This window comes from Apteryx mantelli, chromosome 7 (genome assembly GCF_036417845.1).
Source record: "Apteryx mantelli isolate bAptMan1 chromosome 7, bAptMan1.hap1, whole genome shotgun sequence".
NCBI lineage: Eukaryota > Metazoa > Chordata > Aves > Apterygiformes > Apterygidae > Apteryx > Apteryx mantelli.
Genome location: NC_089984.1, coordinates 45448216 through 45473106, shown reverse-complemented (window position 1 = coordinate 45473106; position 24891 = coordinate 45448216). Strand labels below are relative to the sequence as shown.

The 24891-nt window shown below is 42.5% G+C and overlaps 2 protein-coding genes across 3 annotated transcripts in view; both read right to left on the bottom strand.

Annotated features, from left to right (window-relative positions):
- ALDH18A1 (aldehyde dehydrogenase 18 family member A1) overlaps positions 1 to 324 on the bottom strand; it is a 33581-nt gene extending 33257 nt beyond the window's left edge. Inside the window, exon 1 of one of the 2 annotated variants that reach the window (XM_013944270.2) lies at positions 231 to 324. The gene's annotated coding sequence lies outside the window, so the exon portion shown is untranslated. The remainder of the gene's footprint in view (positions 1 to 230) is intronic. The other variant, XM_067300401.1, reaches the window with a different exon arrangement.
- Positions 325 to 8374: 8050 nt separating this feature from the next.
- Positions 8375 to 24020, bottom strand: TCTN3 (tectonic family member 3). Its single transcript, XM_067300400.1, has 13 exons — positions 23672 to 24020; positions 22833 to 22954; positions 18566 to 18696; positions 18122 to 18230; positions 17928 to 18046; positions 17069 to 17104; positions 16591 to 16665; positions 16372 to 16497; positions 15270 to 15365; positions 14928 to 15025; positions 14130 to 14295; positions 13198 to 13335; positions 8375 to 9316 (listed from the first exon to the last, which is right to left on the bottom strand). Exons 1-13 carry the CDS (start codon positions 23833 to 23835, stop codon positions 9095 to 9097), a joined length of 1602 nt encoding a protein of 533 aa, XP_067156501.1. The 5' UTR covers positions 23836 to 24020; the 3' UTR covers positions 8375 to 9094.
- Positions 24021 to 24891: the final 871 nt, after the last annotated feature.

Sequence of the window (24891 nt, the reverse complement as noted above, 5' to 3'; positions counted from 1 at the left end):
GCTGCTGCAGTCGGCCTGGGGAAGCTGTCGGCGGACAGGTTACGGCAGCACCTCTGCTAAGCGCATGGCCGGGGCTGAGGGGGCAGCGCGTGCCGGCTCGCGTGTCCCCGCGGCGGCTCCCGCGCGCCCCCGCGCGCGCCGCCCGGCGGCCGCTTCCCGCCCCCCCAGCCCGCCCCCTCTCCGCCCACGGCAGCTCCCCCTCAGCCGTGGACGCGTGAATTTAGACTTACATGTTTTGTGGCACCTGCCAACGCTTTGATTGTGGTTGTTCGCTCCGCCGCGGTGTGTACTCGGGGAATTCCGCGTGCATTAGCGTGCTCTTTGCCGTCACGGCCGGAGTGTGCTCCTGAGGTGCAACCGCCACCGGAACGGCCTCTCCCTCTCTGCGGCTCTGCCCCGTCCCAGCCGCCGCGGGGGGAGCCGACGGCGCCTCTCGGCGCTCCGAGGGTGAAGGACACCGCGCTCAGGTATTTATGCTACACTGAGGTGTGGCCTGCTGTGACTGTCCGGTATCGGTGTCAGCAGCGCTCCGACCACACAGATGGATGCAAAAGTAGAGGGAAGTAAGTTTTCTAGTAAAATCCTCAGGTGTGAGGTCCCTGTGACAAGAGGCATCCGTGACACGATGTGTGCTGTGCCACCGGAGCCTCAGCCGTGTGATCTTGTATGGAGGACTGCAGCAGTGTTTTGCAGGATCATGTTTGTTAATAAGTCATTCTTACAGCACTTGTTTCTTAAGGTATGTGAAAATATAGTGGCTTACTGAAGAAGTTGAGCAAAATGAAGCAGACAAGTGTAGGGAGCACAGTAAGTATGCAAGAGACCGCTCCTTTCTCTATAAACCTATGGAGTCAAGCAGTGATTAAAATGGCACAAACAAATAAAAGTGGCTCATTTACTTTGTCCCTGAAGAAAACAGAAGTGAACTACAGCAGCTCTTAGAAATCTTTAAGGTGTCTCCTTTAGCTTTGCCTTTGCATTTAATGTGTTTTCTTACGTAGCAGAAGGGGGGAGTGATCTCAGAAAATTAATTTGCATTCTCAGTATGTCTGTTCACTAGAAACAAAAATGCAGATCTGTGATGAAAGCAAGAAGTGGTACTCCAAGGATTCTTTCAGAATGCAAGAATAAAAACACTCACTGGTATTCATTCCCAGCATGACAACAGCCTGACAGCCCCACATAGAAATCTTAATTAAGACCTAAGAGTGCAGCCTAATTCACATAGCTACTGACAATGCACTTTATTAACTTTTGTGACTCTGCTCCTATTTTGTAGTCCAAAATTGCATCTTTTGCTTTGACAGCGTAAAAATAGACTTACTGCCTCAAAACAGGATGCATTAGACAGAGGGTGCAGATAGGATGCTGACAGCAGAGGAATAACACAACGTTGTCTCAGCCCTTTGACATGGATTATATACAGCACTCCAGTCAATGCCTATGGAGAGAAGGACCATCCTAATATGCCTTTCTAGCGCTCCAGCAGATCAATTTCTGCAGCAGTTCAGCTGGGGCTTCACCAACAAACAGACCAGGCAAAATACCCCATTTTGTGTATCTGACGTATAATTCTCCTAATTCCTGTATCTAACAATGAGTTTTGCCTCGTTTGTGACATCATCATATTGTTGCCTGATACTTCGTTTGTAATATCATGGCGCCCCCACATCTTTTCTTGTAGAACTGCTGTAGGAAGTTATGCCCCAAAGTTTATATTTGTAAATTTGATTTTGATTTCCCAATTACAGCATTTTGCACTTCTTTAATTAAATAATGATCTTGTTGATTTTGGACCATCACATTATGATAGCTTAATAAGGATAATTTTCCAAACTTGCTTATGAAACTGCCACATGAGAAAGTAAGAGAAGCTTTACTGAAGTGACAAATTGCTATACTGCTTAACCTCTGTGAATCTAATGCATATCTCTAGGTGAGGCATCGACAGGTGGAGGAGGGACTTGTGGGATTCCTGTTGTGGTAGGTGGACTAAAAAGGCTTTGGAAGTCTGTGCAGAACTTCTGAGAAATGGGGAGAATTTTAACTGGAAGTTTGAATCCAGTCACTAAAATTTGCTTAATGAGATATCTAAAATTCTAAATTTAGAGATTCTATAAGAGATAACCAGATATACAAAAGTAAGCCTCTTTTATACAAGGTAAGTTGTCGGCATGGTTAATTCAGACTCTGGACATAATTGCTAAGCACTACAGGAATTTCCACTCTAATCAGGAGACAAGTTTGCAGCAAGAGAAGGCTTACTTATGCTAGTTTTATCTCAGCCAGTTAAGTTTATCATAGCAGCTAGATATGATAGTACAGACTTTAGCTAATGTAGCTACCCCAGAGAGTCTACAGGATTCTTGATGGGTTTTTGCAGACTATCAGACTGCATGCCACATCTACTGTTGTTACCAAAGCTAGTGTGACAGCTAGTTGGGAACAGGAAGGCATACTTCGCGTGTTCACACCTGTCAATGCATCCACATTTGCTTCAGCTTTATTAGAATTACTGCCCTTGCTGTACTGCTGGGAGCTATGCCACCAGTCGGCAACATGGATTTGGAACAGGTGATCCTCCAGATCCATCCGCTGGTGATGAGTACAGAAACCTCGCCAGGATGACTGAATCAGATGTTAGCTACACCTTGCCTTGTAATCCTGCTGTTTTAATATTTTCTACAGTTATGTATTTTTATAATGACTTTACCAGAAATGGTGAAAGTTTGACTGAATAGAGCATGTCAATCACAATTGTACCAACCCCATGAGATTTCACAAACTCTGTGCATTTTCCCAGTAAGGACAGCAAAATCTTTTTATTGCCTTTTAGTGGGCTGGGTCTCAAATTATTCTTGTGATCCAAACACTCTCCTTTAGCATCTGTTCCAATTTCACCCTCCATTTTTATTTCCTATGGCAGAGAGACAAGGAAAAAGATTCAGCTGATTCTAGAGTGAATGTGCTACGGCAGAAATACTGGGTCAACTACATTTTGCTTTTCATGCTGGTTCATTTTGTTAGACATGAAGGTAAGTTTGAAGGAGAGTTATGACCTTATGAGCCTTATGTGACACTGGGCAGAAGAGCTAGGCCATATCGTCATATCATTCTGACTTGTTGACTGACTCATTTCATATCATATTGCAAACAATTGTGAAGCTGTAAATCTCCCACCCCTGATTTGGACTTTGAGACTCATTCTGTAGTGACCCTCTGGTTGTGAGTTTGTCTCATTAAACATACCTTCGTGCTGTGCCTCATGCCCCAAGACTAGGAGTTATTCTGAAGTCAGGGTGGCAGGGCCATAACAGCTGCTGAGACACTTGAGGTGAAAATGTCACACTGGAAAATCTTTGTTAAATGAAGAGGTTTATAAAAGGAGATGGAGGCAGGTGAAGTTCTGGTGCAGCTATGGTAGTGATGAGGGCAGGGCATGATATGGCCATTGCCTGGTATGTGAGATGACATGCTGTGCTGAAGGTTGCTGTGGTCAAGGCCACACTACCCTGACACCCTGCCTCTTGCTAGGAAAGCCAGTCGTATTAGACCTCACCAGGTGGGTGGGAAGACTTACCTACCCTGCCCTTAGAGATTTGGAGAACTTGCTGCAGTCTTCTGTGCTCAGCACAGATGTATGCCTGTGTGTGCACAGGGCTATCAGAATGATGGTTGACTCTGTTTTTAAAGCATTTTTCATATCTGTCCTGAATGTAGTGTTCCCCACATGCAAGTGAAAAGCAACTGAAGGCTTTGCTCTGGCCTGCATGGAGCAACTGATAAGCAAATTACGGTGATACAGCACCTCTTGCTGCCATGCATTTGATTGTCTTGAAATTTGGTGTGCCTTAGTAAGACAGTGGGTGATGCAAGTTGCTCAACTTTGGCGTTAACAGGGCAGTTTCAAGGTTATGCCCCCCTGACATAGCATCATATTATGAAATGCACAGGTTCTTAGGACCCAGGGGTCATACCATTATCTCAACTTTACCACAGCTTTATCTGTTGTCATTGAGCACTCTTGCCCCTTTGGGAAAGAAATAGTGAAAAAGGTTTTGGAAAAAGTATTTTAGAAAATAGGATGTGCCAAATATGTATGTATTAGAGCTACTAAAATATGCAAGTGCAAGAGAAAGAAGTGAGAATTTTTGCAGTCACAGCACATGGACTGCAGCTGATATGCATTGGTCTGTGAACCACCACATGCTATGCCATACATGGTATAAGCAAATCTTTGTAACAGAAACTTGTCAAAACGTCTTGACATATTGATTCTATGCACTCTGAGATAAACATACTTATTTTACATTTGGGGAAATGAGTGCAAAAAAGGTCTTGGCTTGTGAAATATATTTCAGGTGCTTCCAAGTGTTTATGACTGATAAGAGATGTTATTACTCTTTTGGCAGAAGATTATTATAGCAGTCTGCTGGCACTGATCAGTAAAATAGCAATGATTGACTGGAGAAAAGATAAATAGCAGTTAGAAAGAGAATCACATTTTGTGAATGTGAACCAAAGTTTAAGATCAAGGCATTCCTAATACATAACCTCCCACCATTAACTGCTTATGACAGTGTTCCATTCTTACTTCCCTTTGGTGCAAAGTGACACCATATGGGTTCAGAGTGGTAAGAAGAATGTAGGATTCAGTGATTTTTCACTGACAGGTTATGCTAGCTGTGAAAGTGCAAGGATGGTGGAAAAAAACAGCAGAGTAGTGGAAAGAAAAAATGAGAGTCTCTCTTAAGCAAAAAGAGTAGATATTAATCTGGAGAAATGGGCAGAGAGAAACCTTATGAAGTTCAACAAAGGGAGGTGCGAAGTCCTGCACCTGGGGAGGATTAGCCCCTTGCACCAGCACAGGCTGGAAGACAACCAGCTCAAGAGCAGCTTTGCAGGAAACGACTTGGGGGTCCTGGTGGACAAGTTGAACATGCACCAGCAGTGTGCTTTCCTGGCAAAGAAGGCCAACAGTAACCTGGGCTGCATTAGAAAGAGTGTTGCTAGCAGGAGGAGGGAGGTGATCATTTGCCTGTACTCAGCACTGGTGAGGCCACATCTGGAGTACTGCATCCAGTTCTGGGCTCCCCAGTACAAGAGGGATGTGGCACTACTGGAGCAAGTCCAGCAAAGGGCTACAAAGATGATTAGGGGACTGGAGCATCTCTCTTATGAGGAAAGACTCAGAGAGCTGGGCCTGTTTAGCTTGGAGAAGAGAAGGCTGAGAGGAGATCTTATCAACGTGTACAAGCATCTGAAGGGAGGGTGTCGAGAGGATGGAGCCAGACTCTTCTCAGTGGTGCCCAGCGACAGGACGCGAGGCAACGGGCACAAACTGAAACACAGGAAGTTCCATCTGAACATGAGAAAAAACTTCTTCACTGTGAGGGTGACAGAGCACTGGAACAGGTTGCCCAGAGAGGTTGTGGAGTCTCCTTCTCTGGAGATATTCAAAACCCGCCTGGACACGATCCTGTGCAACGTGCTCTAGGTGACCCTGCTTGAGCAGGGGGGTTGGACTAGATGATCTCCAGAGGTCCCTTCCAACCTCAACCGTTCTGTGTGTGATTCTGTGTGTATGTTATATACCTTGACTTTATATCATTACTGGCACATTCTTGCTACCATTCTCATAAGTCCAGGGAAAGACAGCCTATAAGGTGTACAGAAAACTGTTCTGAAATAACAACTGTCAGTGGTTCTCTGTAGCAATTTGTTTGAAAATATTCCACATTTTCACCGATGAGTAGATAATTGAATAGTGAATGAAAGCAGATAACTGCAGACTGGAAGCAGCATGCAAATCTGTTGAAGGATATGTTTAGAATTTAAAGTGATCTTAAACTGAAGAAATGTTTTCATAAGAATAGGAAGCAATATGTACAGATGCAAAGCATTGCTCTTGGGTAGGAATAGTGAGCTATACAAATAGCAGAGAGAGAGAATAGCTGGTTAACTGTTAAGTGGATTATAAACTGAACATCACAGAATCACAGAATGCTGGAGGTTGGCAGGGACCTCTGGAGATCATCTAGTCCAACCCCCTTGCTCAAACAGGGTCACCTAGAGCGGGTTGCCCAGGACCATGTCCAGACGTCTCTTAAATATCTCCAAGGATGGAGACTCCACACCCTCTCTGGACAGCCTGTTCCAGTGCTCAGTCACCCTCACAGTAAAGAAGTTTTTTCTCATGTTCAGATGGAACTTCCTGTGTTTCATTTTGTGCCCGTTCCCTCACGTTCTGTTGCTGGGCACCACTGAGAAGAGTCTGGCCCCATCCTCTTGACACCCTCCCTTCAGATACTTGTACACGTTGATAAGATCCTCCCTCAGTCTTCTCTTCTCCAGGCTGAGCAGTCCCAGCTCTCTCAGCCTTTCCTCATATGAGAGATGCTCCAGTCCTTTGACACATTATCATACTGCTGCAGAAAAGCAAACTTGATACTGGGAAGTAAGAACAGGACTGTCATATGTAAGACAGGAATAGTGCTTTTGCTGTACTTGGCATACGCAAGATCTCTGCTGAAATACGAGGTCCAGTCCAGCAACTGCACTTTAAGCTTCAACAGGAGCAGGGATGGTAGAAGGTATAGAAGGAAATATGACGACTGAGGAAAGATAGAAGGAATGGATTTTTTTAATCTTCAATATATACTAATGTAAAACTAAAGATTAATATATTTATAAATCTAGCTATATATGTATATATAAACACACTGAAGTGTGAGACACAGCAGTTTTTACGTATCTAAAAATTTCTGCAAAGAGTAAGGGAATAAAAGGTTGTTTACATCCACTGGATACAGCATAGGAAATAAGCATCTTATATTGCAACAAAGGACATTTAAGTTTAGACATTGGGGAAAAACATAACTAACATGACAAAGTAGACACTGACATAAATTGCCATAGGGAATTGTGGACTCTAAACCCACATCCACGTGTTATGGCATGGCTACAGCTGAACGTGCCTTAGGACAGGATAGACCAGGTTATGGGCAAGGTTCTTTCCTGTTCCATTTCCTGTGGTGAGAAAGTGTCAGAAGAGGCAAATATGTGTGAAAGAATATGGCATGATGGAGTTTAGGAATATGAGAGAAAGAACTACAATGGTAAGAAGATGTATTCTTATAGCACTTCCATGCATTTGCAATTCTTAGAACAAGAGGATTTTTGTAATCCCCCAACTGAACTGTTGCAATAATCCAGAAAACAGAGATGCCAGTTCCTTTTCATTCAAGCTGTATCCTGCCACACTTGGCAGCATGAGGTCTGGCAAGTTTCTGCAACTAGACCCTGGATCAATTTAGTTACTAGCACCTCTAAATTAATTTCCCAGATTCCACAAATTAGGGGCATGAGTGGACATGTGACATATTCTACGTGTGTTTTGCTAAAATCTTTGCAAAGGCACTACAGGTAGAATGAGAAGCCTCTTATATCCAAAATAAAAACTTGCTGCTGTACTGGTACCACCAGCCATATCTAACACCAGGATGAAGATGTGTCCAGACTAGCTTTGATGTGCTGCCTCAGAATCAGAAGCAACACAATCAGCAACAGACACTTGCACAGAATTCTGTCCAAGCTAAACAATACAAAGAATCAGAATTAATTCTCCAAAATTAATATAGTTACTCCCTGATTTGCATGCTTTATACTGTCCATGATTTTGTTTTTCCGGGTTATTTCCTTTGATATCCTGACTAATTACAAGTTTTTCAGTTTATTTTTGCACAGTGCTGTTTAAGTTTGTAATGATGAAAGGCAACAAAGTCATGCTAAGCACAGCATAATTACAAAAGGAACCAAAACATTTTGTCAAAGGCAGGCCTCTTCTGTTTTTCTAGCCTGCTACCAATTCTGCTGGAGCACTTGACATTAGATGGGCAGATTTTTCCCCATTTGAAGAATTTAAGATCAATAAGAAATCCTTTTCTAAAAAGCATACTGTAGTTCAACCATTGCTTGCAGGAATGATTGAACAAATTTCCCTAGCCTATGGGATTCAGCAGGTCAGACTAGATAGTCAGAGTGATCACCTTCAACTTTAAAACCAATAAAATGACATTGTGGTCCCGGATATTGAGCAACAGACGAGTAAGGTATTGCAGTAAATTTTAGTCTCATAATACACCTACAAACTCCTTCTAAAATAACTGATTTTGCTCTTTAAGACTGTTCACGATACTCTCTGATGTACCACCTAGAATTTTGGTGACTATCAGTATCAGTTCAGTTCCAACCTAGAGCCATGGCAGAATGTTTCCCGGCTTGCAGAATCCTAACCCAGTTTCACTAGGGAATACTATATTCAGGCCTGCTTCCACATGGAAAGATTAGAAAGGAAATTGCCTTGACAAGCAACTGTAAAATTCAGTTATATTTCAGAGGATGGTACACTTGCAAATTGCTTAGCTTCACATAACACTTGCTAATACAAACAGTGATTAAAACAAAGCAAGTTCAATTGAATATCTGTATTTGAAAAGACATACAAAAGTAAGAGTCAAAAACTGACACAGATGCATGGTTGCCATGTAACAAGGACAGCTCAAAGGTGATTGGCAAACATGTCTACTCACAAAATAACAATTCAGACCCCTGGGAGACCTCACGAGAGAAATTATTCCATATTTTAAATGTTCACTAAGTTCCATATAGAAAAATGAGGTGCTTCTCTAATGGGAAGCTGAATAAACACAGCTCCAAAATCCTTGTGTTGAACTTTGCTCCTCTCTCCATACTCCTTGGTTTAGAAAGCACTGTTAGTTTCTGGGAACATGGAATGATCATTTTCATGTCCTCCTTCCTCTGTTCTTCATACATAAAACATCTCCTGACAGCCCCCAGCCCTCAAGAGTTTCACTGCAATGAGGTTTGCAGATTGTACGCAAGGAGAATTAGGGGCGTGAGAGGCCAAATGACAGAAGCTAGTCATGTGGCTTAATCCAAGAACAGAAGGCACACAGATACCATAGGCTCAGTTTAAGAACCTGAGGAGAAAAGTCCATGATCTGGATCATATTCTGAACATATTGCTACACTTACAGAACTTTAAGTACAGGCCCCATCTATCTGAATCTCTTCAGAAGCACAGAATACTAGACAGTATTAGAATCAGCAAAAAATAGCCAGCCAGATCACTTCTGTAACTTCTTTCCTCAGTCAGTGCTACCTTGAACGGAAAAAAGAAGTCAAATGGGAGTTTCCAGTATGTCTTGGGCTGGCCACGTGGAGGTTCTGGCCATTCTGTCATGTCAGTGAAGGTAACAACAGTTGTCAAAGGCACCATGCTCATGCTTAGGAACTGTAATAAAAAGGAAAGCACAGAGTTTAGCATGCCTAACACAAAAGACACATCTTCTAGCTTAGCTCTCTAATGACCACCCAATGATGGAGTATGCTCCATCAGCAGCTGCTCATATCCTCTTCTGCATGTTGTTTTCATAAACCATGAATGGTACAGAGAAACATTTTAGTGGGGAAAAGGGAAGCCCGATACCTTCATGGTACTGCCCTTCCCCATTTTTAGGATGGGAAACTGTGACACCTTTTACTAAAAGGCAACACGAGAGATTAAGGACTTTTTTTTGACCCTGTAGTGAGCACGGGTCTTCACAATATTCAAGTCAGGAAGATCAGGATGTGGATGGCTTTAGGTGTAGAACTGGATTCCTCCTCCAACCATAATTCAAAACCTGTAAGAGCTGTGAACTCTATACTGCCAGATAAAATGCAAATGGTGAGGACACCTTGAGGAATGCATTTATTATAGGATAGGTAAACATCTCTCCCCTTAAAACATCTGCCAGTGGAGACCCGCTGTGGATGACTTGCAGGCAAGATGTAGGAGTTAACCATTCCAGCTACAACTTTTACAGGAGTAGCTCCTCTTTCCCAAAATTGATACTTAGCAGGTAAGTCCAAGGCACAGGGCTCAGAAAAGATCAGCAGTTACTCTGCATTATGTCTTTCAGACCTCCAAAATGGAAATAGTCACTCAAGCTCTGCTAGAGTAAGCCTTCTAGTCAGGGGAATGTCATATCAGCCATTTGATTACACAAACAGAAGCAATGCAAGCTTTATTTTTTTATAAAATTTGAGATCACCAGGCCATTTCAATATGCAATTGCTGCCAGAAACAGGACTGCCACAATGGTTTGATCAATAAAATAAAGCAGGGACCCAATGCATCCATAAATTTCTTTCTCACAGTTCAGGATATTGTTTCAGAAAAGAGACAAAGATTGGTAGATCAGTTGGTAAAGATGGAACAGGGGACTGGAATTCTGCTGAGGCCTCAGCACTTTTCTGTTTTAACAGAATGCTGTAAGGCACAGTTAACACATGCGCTCTTGAATTCTGTGGAGTTTCATGGCTAGCTTGGGCTCATCTAAAATCATGCTACTGCTGAAGGAGCAGCTCGCTCCTGCTCCTTCTCTGCTTTGCATTGCTAACCTCTTGAGAGGGAATCCACTTGAGGATACCTTCTTTTGCACCTCCACTGGCTTAAGCCAATCTAAATTGCCACCTCATTCACTTTCCTGAAAACGTGACAGCAATCAGGCAGATTGCCTTGGAGCAAAGTGGTGCAGGAAGCATTTGAAAAATCAGAAAAAGACAGAATTCATGAGTCTCAGGAGAAAAATACTGAGATTCCTGATGGATGTAAGTTCTCTAATCAATGAGTAAATACATAGTAGACAGAATTGCCTTTGTCAGCAAGAAGCCTCAAAATGATTCTGGCTTTGTGTCTTGACCTTCAAACTCAGACTTAAAATTGGAGAAAGCGGGGGAAAATAACACCCCATACCGCAATCCTTCTTCCACAGCTGAGAGAAGGCAGCCACAAGCAACTTCCAGCATCTTCCTGTGTAGCTCTACATCATTTAGGACTCCCTTGTATTTTCAGGAAGTCCAAATACAACTGTGATCAGATGTTGTGAATGGGTTTAAAACACTCCCAATACCTCCCCTCCTGGGTTCTGTGTATTCTAGTTGGTCACTAAGGCAACTCTCCAGTGATGTGGTGCAGTACTAGCAATTTTTTCTTCTCTAAAGGAAAAGGTTTTCTCTAAAGAACAGAGAGTTCTGTGATAGAGAATCTGTAGGCAAAAATTAGGAAGTGACTTCATTTAAAAGTACAGCAATATACAAACAAGCACTGGTGACCTCACTGCTATGTTTACAAATGGCTGCAAATTCAACTGCTGAGTCTAGTACTCACTAGTACCTTTCTTCATAAAAGTATCCTGAAACTGAGGTTATATAAATATTAAATTATGTCCTTAGGTTAGAGATCATAGAAGCCTTTTCCCCTGTACTTCTGAGGAAGTTGTTCTTTGGTGTCTAGATGAAGAAAAGAAGCCAATCCTCTTGTGAACCCTTTCCCCTCTTTTCTCTTGGGGAGCAATTTTTAACGTGGATCATTTCTGTAACATGGTTTACAGAGTAACTGCACAAATGGTTTTATTAGCATAAGCCAGGGGAAAGCCAACTGCACCACCACCACAAGGTTAGAAACAACAGACCAGAACTTAATCTGCCTTCACTACCAAAGATTTTGTGCGAGTTTTCTTGCACTTTTGTATCCAAGGTCCCTGTCATGTGTATCAGGAGATCCTAGCTGGCCCTGAAATCAGAAAGAGTTTCTCATCCATTGCTAGAGACACTTATGACAGATTTATGTTCCAGCTCCCTGATTTTGGTATCTGTAGTTCAGATAGCACCTACAACAGTGAGTTTCTTTTCCTGCCTTGTGTCTGTTTGAACTTGGATCTGGCCTCTGCTTCAGCCTCTTCTCACTTTCACACTTCAGCGTTTGACACTGGCACTACTGCTAGCTTATAGTGCCAAAAATCCTGTTCCCAAGATTGATACAAAGGTCATTTCTAAGACTGTTGATGCCGTTGCCAAAATGTCTTTACTGACAACCCTAATTTGTGGATTGTCACTGATGAAGTCAGTACTGATTTTAACAGTGTTTTTTTTTTTCTTGCTGCCAGAAACTTGCCTTCTTATTGTTTGCTTTGCAACATTCCTTCCAGCCCTAAAGTAATTAGCATCAGTTGCTCAAGCAGATGAAATCTGGGTCTCATGGTTCTTGACTGGCTAATCCTTACCGAGGGATATGTACCCTGTGCTCTTATTGGGAATGCAAGTCACCCCTCAGACAGAAGCTATGTCAATGGAGCCATATAACAGCTCAGATTTAGAAGCTATCCTGGGGGTAAGTTTGCTTCTGGGCAATATATGGTTTACAAGGGGAACATTTTACTACTATGTTCTTTTCACACATGTTGCAAGGAGGGAGGAAGAAGAGGTGCCACGAGACATCCAACGAAGAAATATAAAATCTTGTTTGGACTGAGTCTGAAGTTCAAAGAGTAGCAGCAGATCAGACATGTCATATCTCACTGCCATAAGAGCACCACAGGAAGGTGTCAGCAGCTCCCCGTTAAAGCCCTTGCACAGAAGTAAGCTTGAAATACTTGTGCAGCCCAACAGATATTACCATCTCAGAAATCCAGCCTCACACCAAAACCAGGATCCACTAACACTTGAAGAGGAGTATTCATTCTCCTTCACAGCCATCTTAGCTCCACCTTCCTGCGGATATCCTGTAATCTTCTCTTAGAAACCTGTTTTCTGGCTCACAGTCTTCCCTCCCCAGTCCTTGATCTCTACTGCCATCAGCAATAGGCTCTTCCCCAACTACCCATTGGTGATTTCAGAACCACTAGAGGAATAGTAATATCTTCTTGCACAGATTAGCAGCAGGCTATGGAGCCTGTGAAATATAAATCAAGTCAAATGCTGTATCAAGGCTCTAAGAGACAAGAAGATAAACATGCAGTTATTGAACTTTTGTAACTATGACTTTATATGAAGCATAATTAGGTGTTTAAAGTTTGAGTCCTTAAGTGGCAGAAGGTGTTCTGGGGTTGGAAAGAAGGTACCTTTTCCAGTTGTACAGCTGATTGAGGACACTATTGGTAAGACCATAAAATCACCTTCCTCTATGGAGCCATTAAATACAAACCCTTGCCACTGCAGCTAAACCACTGGTAAAATTCAGTATACCTCAACTTAATAATATCAAGACCATTTCATCCCTTGCTTCTTAAATAACTTGTGAATCCCATTTATCAACCTCTGCGTATGAGAGGGTTTTTTTTAATTCCATACCTTTAGTGGTTGACACTGATAAAAGTACCGTGCACCCAGCAGTTGAGCTTGTGGGTTGGACAGGAGGCCCTCCTTAGTCCACAATATCTGGATCTCCAGGGTCACAGGAACCATGCAACAAGAAGTGCAATTCACAGCCTGAAAGCAAAATGGACCCCAAACATTTTAATTTAATCTTTTAAAGGTGAAAAAGGACCACTAAGGTCACAAAGTGTAATGCTTTCGGTAGCGCAGGTCACAGAATCTCAACCAGTCACTTCAGCACCAGCCCCATAACTTCTGGCCAGGTCTTTGTCTATTTTTAGAGCTATATCCATCTTATCGTCATCTTATTTCTGAACAGAACTTGTTTTAGATCTCTCTCTTAGATTTTGTGTTTTGTTTGGCCTTCTCCTGATAGATTAATAATTATTAAAACAGAAATCTCATCCCACACAAGCACTTGAATTGCAAGCTCTTAACTTTAGTTAGGTAATATAAATAACTGCAAAACACAGAAAATCACAAAGGATGATTCATTCGGATAAGTCAATGGTTAAACGGATTCAACAGTAACATAATAATATAAGCATCAAAATAATGACAAGGAGAAAGGCAGCATTAGTTCTAGAACACTGTCAGAAAATTGGTAGTACAACACTGAATTCAGTATTAAATTCTTTTTGCCCATTTAAATGCCTGGAATATCGTTCAAGAAATATTAAATTTGTCAGTTCCTTGTTTATTTAGTAAAGGTGAACATCCTAATAATGTGAACCACAATAAGGCAGACTGTTTATGGTATTAAGACTACTAAAAGTCATTGGGGATCATTACACAAAGAAAGTATGTCCAGATGAAGAAGCTTCTTTTTTCTTGCCCACTCTCTCCAAAGTAATACAAGATAGGAAAAGGAAAAATATTCTCAGTTGGCTTATTTGCATTCATATTACCTGTACACTACAGTTCTGAATCAGAATGGTGGTCCACTCTTCCACCCGAGTTGAACGAGCACTGCCGATTATAGCAAGGTCCTCTGCCCTGTTCATCCCCTGGAATGCCTTATATAACTTCTGCTGGATATAACTACAGTCACTTTCTTCCAATATTTGGGATAGGCTGGAAACGAGAAAATAACAGCTTTGACAAAATGATTTCCAGGAGAGAGGAGACCAATCTCAAGAGGAAACTTCCCTCCTCAGTGATGACCATTTCACGGTGTTTTCTGCTCTTGTAATGAGTCAACAGAAAAATTATGGAAGTATTAGTACCGAATGGACAAAGTTCCAATCCTCTCTGAAACGAGAAGGGAGAAGATGAATGTGGCAGGATAGCAAATGATGAGGAAAACTAACAGCTCCTTAACCATCTTATCACCCTGAGGGAGGGATAACTGCCCTGCCACCAACAAAAGAATGATCCAAATCAACAAAACCAAAAAAATCACTTTTTAACCTTCCATTATAATTCACTCCTCAAATACAAACTCTAATCTTGCTCTGAAATGTTGCCAGACTGGAGCCTCAAAATTTCCCAGATCTTCACTATGTTCAAACTGTTCTACAGGTCTCCCATCCCTCTGATACTCAAGTCTTTTTAAAAGTAAGTGAAAGATCTGTAGAATCCCACTGGTTACCTTGAGGAAGGACCTAGGCTCCACAGCAGTGAGTGAGATGCTACGGGAAAAAGTGGCAAGTGAGTCCACACCTTCCAAATGCGTTAGGGAGGGTGACTGCAAAGAGTGTTCTTACCTGAGCTTGCATCCTGTCCTCATATTTCTTCCAAACTGTACTTTGTGCCTGAGGAACTGTGAGCAACTTCCATCACCCTGGCTCTGTAAAACGGTCATCTGACAGAATGCATGTCAAGAAGCCAAACAAAAGCATAAACAGACACCACAACTTGTACTTAACATTCCTCCTACTCCACACATTTCTCCTTAACCTTATCAGAGGACTGTGAATCAGTCCTGACCAAAAGGCCTGCCAAATGCTGCAATGTAATAGTGAAGTATGCTCTCAAAAGTCCAGAAAGTACAGCACCAGAAGTCAATAAACCCAGTGACAAATAAAACCTGAAAGCAGAAAGGATACATGCTGCATGGCACCACTGTTTGCAATCAACAGTGGTGCTCCAACAATATAGCCAGGGTTTCCACTTCGAGGCAAAGTATGAGAAAGAGTCCTGGTCTACAAAGAGGCAACATGGAGAACCAAGGCAGGACAGAGTGTTACAAGGAAAGAGGAAAACATTATCACCAGATCCATTCATCCTATAAGAACAAATTCACATTCTCAGACAATGTAAACATAACTCATTTTTGGAACAACTGAATACTATGTGCTATCAAAACCTTCTTTATTTGTTTCCAAATACTCCTTACTCGGCAAGTTCATCTCCAGTCCAGGAACTAGCAAACTAAATGCCACTGCCCTGAAACGTGGACACTACCAGGACAATTCTTGAGGCATCAAATTCATACTGCTCAGCATTTCTCTTGAAGGAAGTGAACATGTCAGTCTGGGCAGTTGCACAGTCAGGGCAATGATCTGCAGAACAAACCCTGCCTTGACCCTGATTCTGAGTGGCAGATTCCACCTCTAAATTGTTTTATGAAGAGAACCTCTGGGGATAACTCCATCCATAGCTCAGTTATCAGCCCCTGAAGTCACTCTTTATCCCACATTATATTGCATCTATGGGAGAAGGTTTGTATGAACTTCAACATACATTAGTATTTCCCAGATTTCCACCCCTTACAAAGTAATTCTTATTCCCACTACAAGGGCAAAGTTAAATAAATATCTGGATTACCTATAGCAAATTTGTTCACAAACACTGAACATCTCGGGTGCAGCACTTAACTCCAACCCTGTCTTTCAGGAGACCATGCCGGTGACCCTGATCTCATCCTCCCCACTGCTCCACCCCCCACAAAGAAACAGGGCAGAACAGAATAGCCAGTTCCAAATTTCACAGTGCAAGCTTGCAATAAGCCTGAATCCTCCTACTTACATGGTTTACTTGAGACCAAAACAGTGCTCCCTCTTCCTTCCACTGCCAGCCCTGTTTCCCAGGGTTCTGGTACTACCATACTACCATGACACTGTCCTAATCTTACCACATATGATCTGTATAGAACTGGGCCACAGATTACAAACCTGGTAAGAGCCCAAGCAATATGGGGGCACTGACCCAGAAGTGCAAAGTGAAATGCTGCTGCAGAGAAGATCCTGAGTTCCCAGTGACGCTGGTGACTTTGAACTGGACAGATACGCTCTGAATCCCATGGGTGCTGTTGAATTCTATCTCATAGACCACCTGAAAGTCCAATACAAAGGGGAATCAGAGACAGAGTCAGGTAATGGCCTTAAACTAGACCCGAGCTGCCCTAAAGAAAGAAGGTTCAAATACCTCAGAAACAACATTGTTACATGTGTTGTCTTTCATGTAGGGAGCTCCAGGGGGTGCGACTGGGGTGATCTTTACCTGAAGATAGTAAAGCATACTAACACTTAGCAATTGTTTAAAAGGAGTGTGACTTTCTTACTTTTTTCCAATGATTTTCCATCCAAATCAGATTTCACCTTCCCATTGTAGCTGTGATCCGGGGACATATCACCCTGCTACAGATGCCCAATTTTTTCTGAAAGAGAACAACCTGCCTGTCTGAATCCAACCCTATCCATGCCCATTCATTTTAAAATACATCTTGCCTTATATCCCTAGGCTTTTTTTCTAAAACCAATGTTACGCTTTCTTCCAAAACCAGACACCGAACATTCCCATTCTCCCAAGTTCCCAACCCATGGACATTACTATGAATGCCTAAGATTCCAGATACACTTTATTTCAGAAGCAGAAATTATTTTCATTGGCAAAAGTAACTGACCTTCATGGACTGCATAATGATGCCATTAATTGGAACCTGGGGAAAACAAACAAACAACAAGAAAAAAACAACAGATTTTCTGGGTTTGCATGTGCTCAAAGTCATAAGGCTATCACTAATCAGAGCCTAGACATTACGTTGACAAAAATTATTTTGTTTATTCCAAATGTATGGAACTTGTAATCAATTTGTGATCTAGAACTCACTCTAGAACTAGAGAGGACAACTTTTATTCTTGGCCCTGCTAATGACCTGCTGTATGCAGATACAGTACTTTTGAAATATCAGCATCTTTGGTCCATTCCTGGAGCTCCCCCTTCTGGAATCAAGTAATTTCTTCAGCTTCCATTAAAGAAAAAGTAAGGTTTTTGCTTCAGTGGCAAAGCCAGCCCTGAAAACATAAGTTAAATTCCATCACTGCATACTAATATGATAATGGACATTCAATATGATTTTACAGAGAACATATTGTTCTGAACAAACCCTTCTTTCCCTAAGAACACCTATTGCTTGGCTGATAAAATGGAACAGATAAAAATATACTTAAACTTTGATAACGTTTAAAATGTGAGTTCCTTTTAAATTATTAAAATTATAAAGTATTAATGAAGTACCTGTTAAACGCATTAAGAACTTGCTAATAACTGAAATTTATTGGAAAGTACTTTGAAATGCAGGATTATTACCAAACATGCACATTTTTAACAGGATTGCTGGTAGGAAGGCTATAATAATCAGGAGATCGGGGCACTTCATACCAGATCACCTTTAGTTTACCAATTAGCTGAAGTTGCAATGGAAAGCAATGCAAAGTCAAGCAAATGAGATGTTGAGCAAAAGGAAGAAAAATGACATTCACCTTTAGCACTGTGAAGTCACGGTAGTAAGAGGCAGCATCCAGGGCAGGGTCAGTGATGCAGCTCTTGCTCAAGTTGGCAAAAATCCGAGTACAGCTTGTGCTTTTACTGTCCAGGAAACCTGAGTTAAAAGATGACAACAGATATGAGAAAACAGAAGCAAACCACCCTAAGAAATTCTTCCATCTTTACTAACCAGCAGGATTTCCATCAACACAAAGTCCACTGGCTCCCATCCTGACTGGCTGTCTAAGAGTGCTCAGTGCAGATGATGAATCAAAGTAAGTTAGGATTGGATCACCGGCCTGAAAAGATAATTTGGAGAAATTACAGACAAAGTGATTCTGGAAAACTAAGGCCAAATGTAAGGTGAGGCATCAGGGCAGAGAGACAAATTTATACATTTCCTTTGTATAGAGCCAGTTTTGTCTCAAGGGTTGTCCAAAGTTTAAAATGCAATACAACTAATCAGAAACTCTCTTTGTGCAGCAAAGAAGGAAAAGAACAGAGTAACAATATGGACTACAGGGCAGAAAACTTATACATGAAGAATCTTTCAAACTGTTTTCATGAGGCTTCACTACAAATAGCTGTAGCAAAGGTGCATTTTAAAACTAGTTGCTATTGTATTTCAACTCACCCGGTAAAAAGCAGAGAAGGACGGCTGTGCTTGCGATAGCGTTAAGAATGAGTGTCTGCCATACTTTTCTGAGAACTTCAAAAAGTCAGATTCTTTGATATGCTGTGGCTGTTGAATATAGTTCAGGTTTGCTAAAGTTGAAATGACAAAAAAATATCCACCAACATCAAGTTATTAGAAAAGACATATCTAAGAAAAAGTAAATATTGTGCCGATATTTTTAAAAGGGACAACTTTGGCAATTATAAGCTCTGTAGTACCTTATATTAATTAATCCTTAGTAACGCTGCTAAAAGACTAATATGAGCTACAAACAGGATGATCTCATGATCACTAGCCTATACTGTTTCATGGGAAATGGGTGTTAAACAAATGCGACCTTCTAAAAGCACTAAAACTGCTGAAGGCACCTATCTTAACATATGCTCTAATTTCTGTAAGACACTTGAGTTAGACTCCTATGACATTTTAATGACAAAACATTACCAATAAGTGAATTCAGTAAAAGCAACATTAAATGGATTCAAAATAATTAGGGTTGATAAACCTTAAAGTTAATGTGAATAGCAAAAAGGCATACTAAAAAGACAGGCTTTCTATTGGTATCCGCCAGTGATCACTTCCTGGTGCAGTAGTATTTAATATTCTTATTAATGTTAAAAACTATTAAATTATTACTGCTAAAACACAAAGTCATAAAATGGCAGATGATTAAGGACATACTAATAGACTCATCCTGATGAACAATAAACACTTTAATATATCCAAATGCAACATCTTACATCTACATTCAAGGATTACAGGTCATACTGACAACAGGAGCAAGTAGCAATATCCTCAGCTATAGTAGTACCAGAAAGAATTTATGTACTCTAGTAGATTTAAAGAGAGAAGCAGAGAGAAGCAGAAAAGATGAATTTAAGATGAATTACATCTCAATGTCATTCTGCTGTTAGGAAGGCAAAGCAGATCCTTGGATATACTTGCATAGAGTAGCAAGCAGAAATAATAGCTTTCTTGTATCTTAATACAGCATTAGTCAAATGGTCAATTTAATCTTTTAGGAAGCTGAAGTCCTAAGGAGTATTAAGTTCCTACAAGTTTCACAATAATAGATGTATAGAAGAGTTTTCTTATTTTATGCTTAAGAGTATAATCATTAGACGTAAACAGATATAAAATTGAATACTGCTAGTTGTGCTACTCACAGAACTACTCGTTTTCTGTGGAATACAGTTCTTTATGTGTCCTTCAATTATCAAAGCCTAATACTTGATAACACAGACCAACAATACTACAGCTAAAAACTTTTTCAAACACTTCCATAATGCAAAATACACTTGAGAACTGGAGGAAAAAGCCTTACCCAGCAAAACTTATGATACTTAAACTGTTTAACTTCCAAGAGAAAAGACTGAAATATGACCTTTTCATAGTGTAAAGTTGGCTCAAGAAAGCACACTAGCTACTGCAAGGCTATTTAAGTTAGTAGAAAAAGGAGAAAAAAAGAATTGACAGCTGGTGCTGAAACCAGGTAAACATAAAAAAGAAAGAAAGAAAAAAAAAAAAAAAGTCAGACTAGTGGATAATGGTTCCTGTGACTTTAAAATGCACTTATATTAGTTCCTCCACTGATGTAGAAACAGAAGTAGCAGCAATATTCTCTTAACACTTGCAAAGACTAAAGATCAAGTTGTTATTCTGAAGAGCTAGTATATGAAACAGGAATGCCTTTAAAAGTACTTTATGTATTTTGAAAATATCCAGTATTTCCAACTGTCCCTGGGAAACGATCTCTTCCCTTGGTGAATTGTCAGTTGGATCAGCAAGACAGCCTGATTCAGCCAGCCACACAACCATCAAAGCTGGCAGCAGGGACAGGGTGGGAGTGAACTGTTAGGGATGTGCTGAGCAGTCAAACTATTCCTTTTGGTGTCAATACAGTCTAAAATCATCTTAAGACAAACGTGAAACTCCATCCTTAGCATAAGACTGTGAAAAGGCAATACTTGGAAAAATGGCAAAATGAAGAAATGGGCCACAGATGGCACAAAGGAAAGAGAAGATTTGATGTGATGAGCTAGCAAGGTTGGAGGAACAGCAGAGTTGTGAATAGCTGCCAGACAGAGAACAGCATGCTAAAGCAGAAAAATAAAGCAAATGAAGGACGATAATAATCAGAAAACAGGCAAGGAAGATGACTGGATGAAGCAAAGGATGTTTTACATTTCAGGAAAGACAGCTGAAGTAGAGTGCTGTTATCAAGAGAGAATGAGGATAGTCATGGAGAGTGCCATCAGTGACAACAGAAAAAGAAAAGACTTCATCTTAGGAGTATTAAAGAGAGGAATTACTAAGACTTGAACATTACCCTCCTATCTGCTAGCAATGGTTTCAATGAGGTGCAGTCAATTTGTGCACCACCATTTATTTGTTACCCACTGAGATAATTGTAGTGATCCTAACTGGAAGGCCATTGTACCTCAAGGAGTTAGTGACCCACATGACAATTAACCTGAGTAGGCGCAGGGCTGTGCTGTGCTGTATGTATGGCTTGGCCTTCAGGCCTGCGTTGTGCTGCGTATATCCCTTGGCTGTAGGATAAACTTAGCCAGCTAACTGTAATGAAGGCACCTGTAGGCAGCTCCCACTTGGCACTGGTGATTACACCACCCGCATGTCCTTGTCTTTATCTAAAAACACAGCAACAAATTCTCCTCTTTGTTTGACAGTAGAAATGATGAACAAAATAGTTTTCTTTTAAGAAAATCCTATGAGAGCTCAAAAGACCAAAATGCTGGGTAGTCTTTCCGTGGACGAGATCTACATGGTGTGCTGCATCCTGATCGGAGGCCTGTTCGATGCTGCACAACTTGGGGTTTCCAGCATCTGAAGGGACGTAAGATTATCTATACTGATCCTCTTTTTCCTTATAGTGTTAACTCCTATAAATGGCATTTTAAGTGATGCTTTACAGAGACTGAGAGCCTTTCTTATTGACATCATAATGAACCAGCACTTCCTGGTGCAAAACAATAATTCATTAGTTTCAGAGTCTGGTCCCATTTGCCATCTTCTGGGAGGTCCTCTGGAGCAAGCTTGATTATATTTCTGGCAATGGCAGCTCACGTCACCATCCATGTTGGAAAAGCTTCTCCCACAGGTAATTGATGGGAGCATATCTGTTTGCATGCTTCCTTGGGGGAGGACCAAAAAGGAGCAGGCTGCTTCTACCAGAAAACCTTATCATCCTTCAGCTGATCCCAGACAGAATCTTTCCCGGACATTCTTCTGACAACAAGCAGGGGAAAGAAAAGGCCAAGAGCAGTGAATTCAGTTGTTCCTGGATGCACATGTGCAATCAAATGTTTAGGGCTTGTTCAGTAGGCCTAATCATGTGACAGGTAAGGGCCCAAATATTAAAAAAGTGCATGTCTAAATGGCCAGAAGAATCTGGTGCCATTGATCTGGACAGACAATCCTTCCTTTGGGCAGAGGGGTGGAAGAGATTACAGATCCAGAATCCTTCTTACCCCATTTTTAATGATACTGTGAGTGGCATGGGAAAGTGATTAAAATTTAGCTGCTTCCAAGATACACACTGGAATGGCACTGATGGCACTATCAGTAGTCGTGTAGCCCTCATCAAAACTCTTCTCTCCGAGACCTACTGAAAATTGGAATGGGTAAAATTCTATCACTACTGCCTGTCATATTACACACCTCTTATTTCTTGGTTTTTCCCTATATGCAAAACATTCAGGCAACACCTGCGAAGAGCTGAGGCCACTACCAGATAATAGGAAATTAAACCTGCTTTGAGCAGGAGTTGGACCAGATGACCTCCCAACCTAAATTATTCTATGATTTTATGATATAGTTCAGTAGTAGACAGGACTGTGAGTCAAAACTCCTAGACAAAAGATGCAGAAAAGAAAACAGTAAGTGTTTAAACATGAGACCCTAATGAATCCCAGCGAATGCCAAAGAGTGGGTTGCTACTCTATATGTAGTAAAGTAAGTAAGGTATCTCAGACACAGAAGCAGTTGATAAAAGATGATTTTTGTTTAGCCAGAGAGAGCTTAAACCGAGTGCAAGGATCATTGTTTTGTCGGTCTTTGGTGGTGGGATCCTGATTCACTATGGTCTCTCGGGAACTACTGCAGCCCAAATAGTTAGTAACAATTATAACATATACATGTAAAAAGAGATTCCCTAAGCAGAGACAATCTGTGAGTTCAATGCATGGAAAGCAAGGTTACTTACAGTCATTCGGCTGCACACAGAACAGCAGATCACGTCCACCAGGGGTAGTGATGATATCAGTAGGATAAGGGGTGTTAGCTCTGAATATGATTGATTTTTCCACACACACTTGACCAGCAGACCTGCATCCCCCCCATCCCAAGTAGACTGTTAATGAGACTGTTCTTGCATAATTTCATATTACCACAAACATTTGGTTTTATATTACCAAATGCCCGCAAAAGATGACAGTATTCCTTTTCATCTGCTAACATAAGTTATTGTACAATTGCATTAATAATCAGGTACAGAAAGCCACTCTCTCCACTGTAGTAATTTTGTGGATATTATCTGTTTGTATATTTAGAAATCACTCTTAATTTTCTGGAACAAAAAGTAGGAAGGAAATTCAGTGCCCACATACTACAGCTCCTCTTGGTCTCTCCCACAATGGCAATCTGCAAGGAGAGATCTGCAAGTTTTACTCTCCAAAAAGCTGAAAATATCTTCCTCCCTGACAACATCTCTCAGGCTACAGTCGCTTTACTGTCTCCCAGCTGTATATTAAAGCTTTGTTTTGTTTTGTTTTCAAAACAGGGCTTCCTAGTTCCCATCCCCAAAAGCCTCATAACAGACTAGCCAAGCCCCATTTTACCTAAGTCTTTAAAACATGCTGGCCCTCAGAAGTCTTTCTGAGCTCTCGCCTCAGAAGTAAGCGGTCCCCAGTCTGAGAGGCCTCACAAACGGCAGCGAAATTATCGCGACAGCGCCTCAACCCCACGGCCCACGCCGCGGCTCCCGGCGGCCTTCGCCGGGCGGCGAGGCGCCCGCGGCAGCACAGCCCGCCCCGCCCCGCCCACCTGCTGCCGCCGGCCAGGCGGGACGAGGCGGCGGCTCCGGGGTCACGCAGGCCGCAGGCGCCGCGCGGCAGGTGGCGGGCGGGGCGGGGTCGCGGGGCGGCGGGGCTGCCGGCGGCCAGCCGCGCCAGGAGCAGGGCCAGCAGCAGCCCCCGGGCCGCGCTCATGGCGTCACCCTGTCGCTAAGACACGCGGCAGCCGCCCCTCGGGCTGGGCGGTGAGGTGCGGCGCATGCGCGGCACTCCCCGCGCCAGCTCCCGGGCCGAGGTGGCAGAGCCGGAGCCGCTGTCCCCTGCTGTGGCGCGGGGTGCGGTCCGCGCGGCGCCAGGCGGCGGAGCTCGGGACCCCGAGGCGCCCGCTGGGAAGCCGGGCGGCTCGCTGCCGCGGCGCCGGCGGCCGGGCGGCTCGCTGCCGTGGGGGGGCGGCGGCGGCGGTGCCCGGGCCCGCGGCCTGAGCGCCGCCCCTCGGAGGCGGTGTGTCCCGGCCGCGCTGGCTGGCGCTCAGCTGGGCCCCGCGGGGCCCGGGAGCTCGTCTTCATTGTCTGCAGAACCACGGAACTCGGGTTCTTTTTTTTTCTTCTTCTTTATGGAAAAGTTGGCAATGAACTGAGACCAAACACAGCTCCTGCCAGCCGGTGTCCGCGTTGCTATCGATTCACTGGACTGAGGATTTGTCTGTGGTTGTCTCGGGCGTGCAAGGCGGAGGACGCGCCCCGTGGCATGGTTACAGCCAGGGTGCTCGCGAAGATGGTTGGTTGGCTCCTGCCTTGCGCTGCCGGGCAGCTCTGGACGCCACCTCAGTCCCTTGAGGCCCTGGACCTCTCCTTAGCACCCCAGCTTCCAGCAGCGCGGCAGCAACCTGCTGCTTTGCTCTGCAAACTCACACCAGCAAAGCATGTGGACAATCCACAAAGTAAAGCGGGAGCATGGGAGAAGCGTGTAACGGTGCAGCCCTGTAAGGATAACCGCAGGCTGGTACAGCTTTGAAAATTACATCGCGTACCTAATGTATACCTCATGTTTTAAAGATGTTTCATAGGATTTTCTATGTTATTTCTCTGGTAGAATTAAATGTTTCATGATAGTTATGCAGTAGTTATTTGTTGCTTTTTTACTTTTTTAAAGTAGCACATTTAACAAGCTAATTCCAGATAAATGTAGATACTCTTAAGTTGAAGAAAAACTAGAAAGTATCCAATGTTGATGTATTCATATTGTGGCATA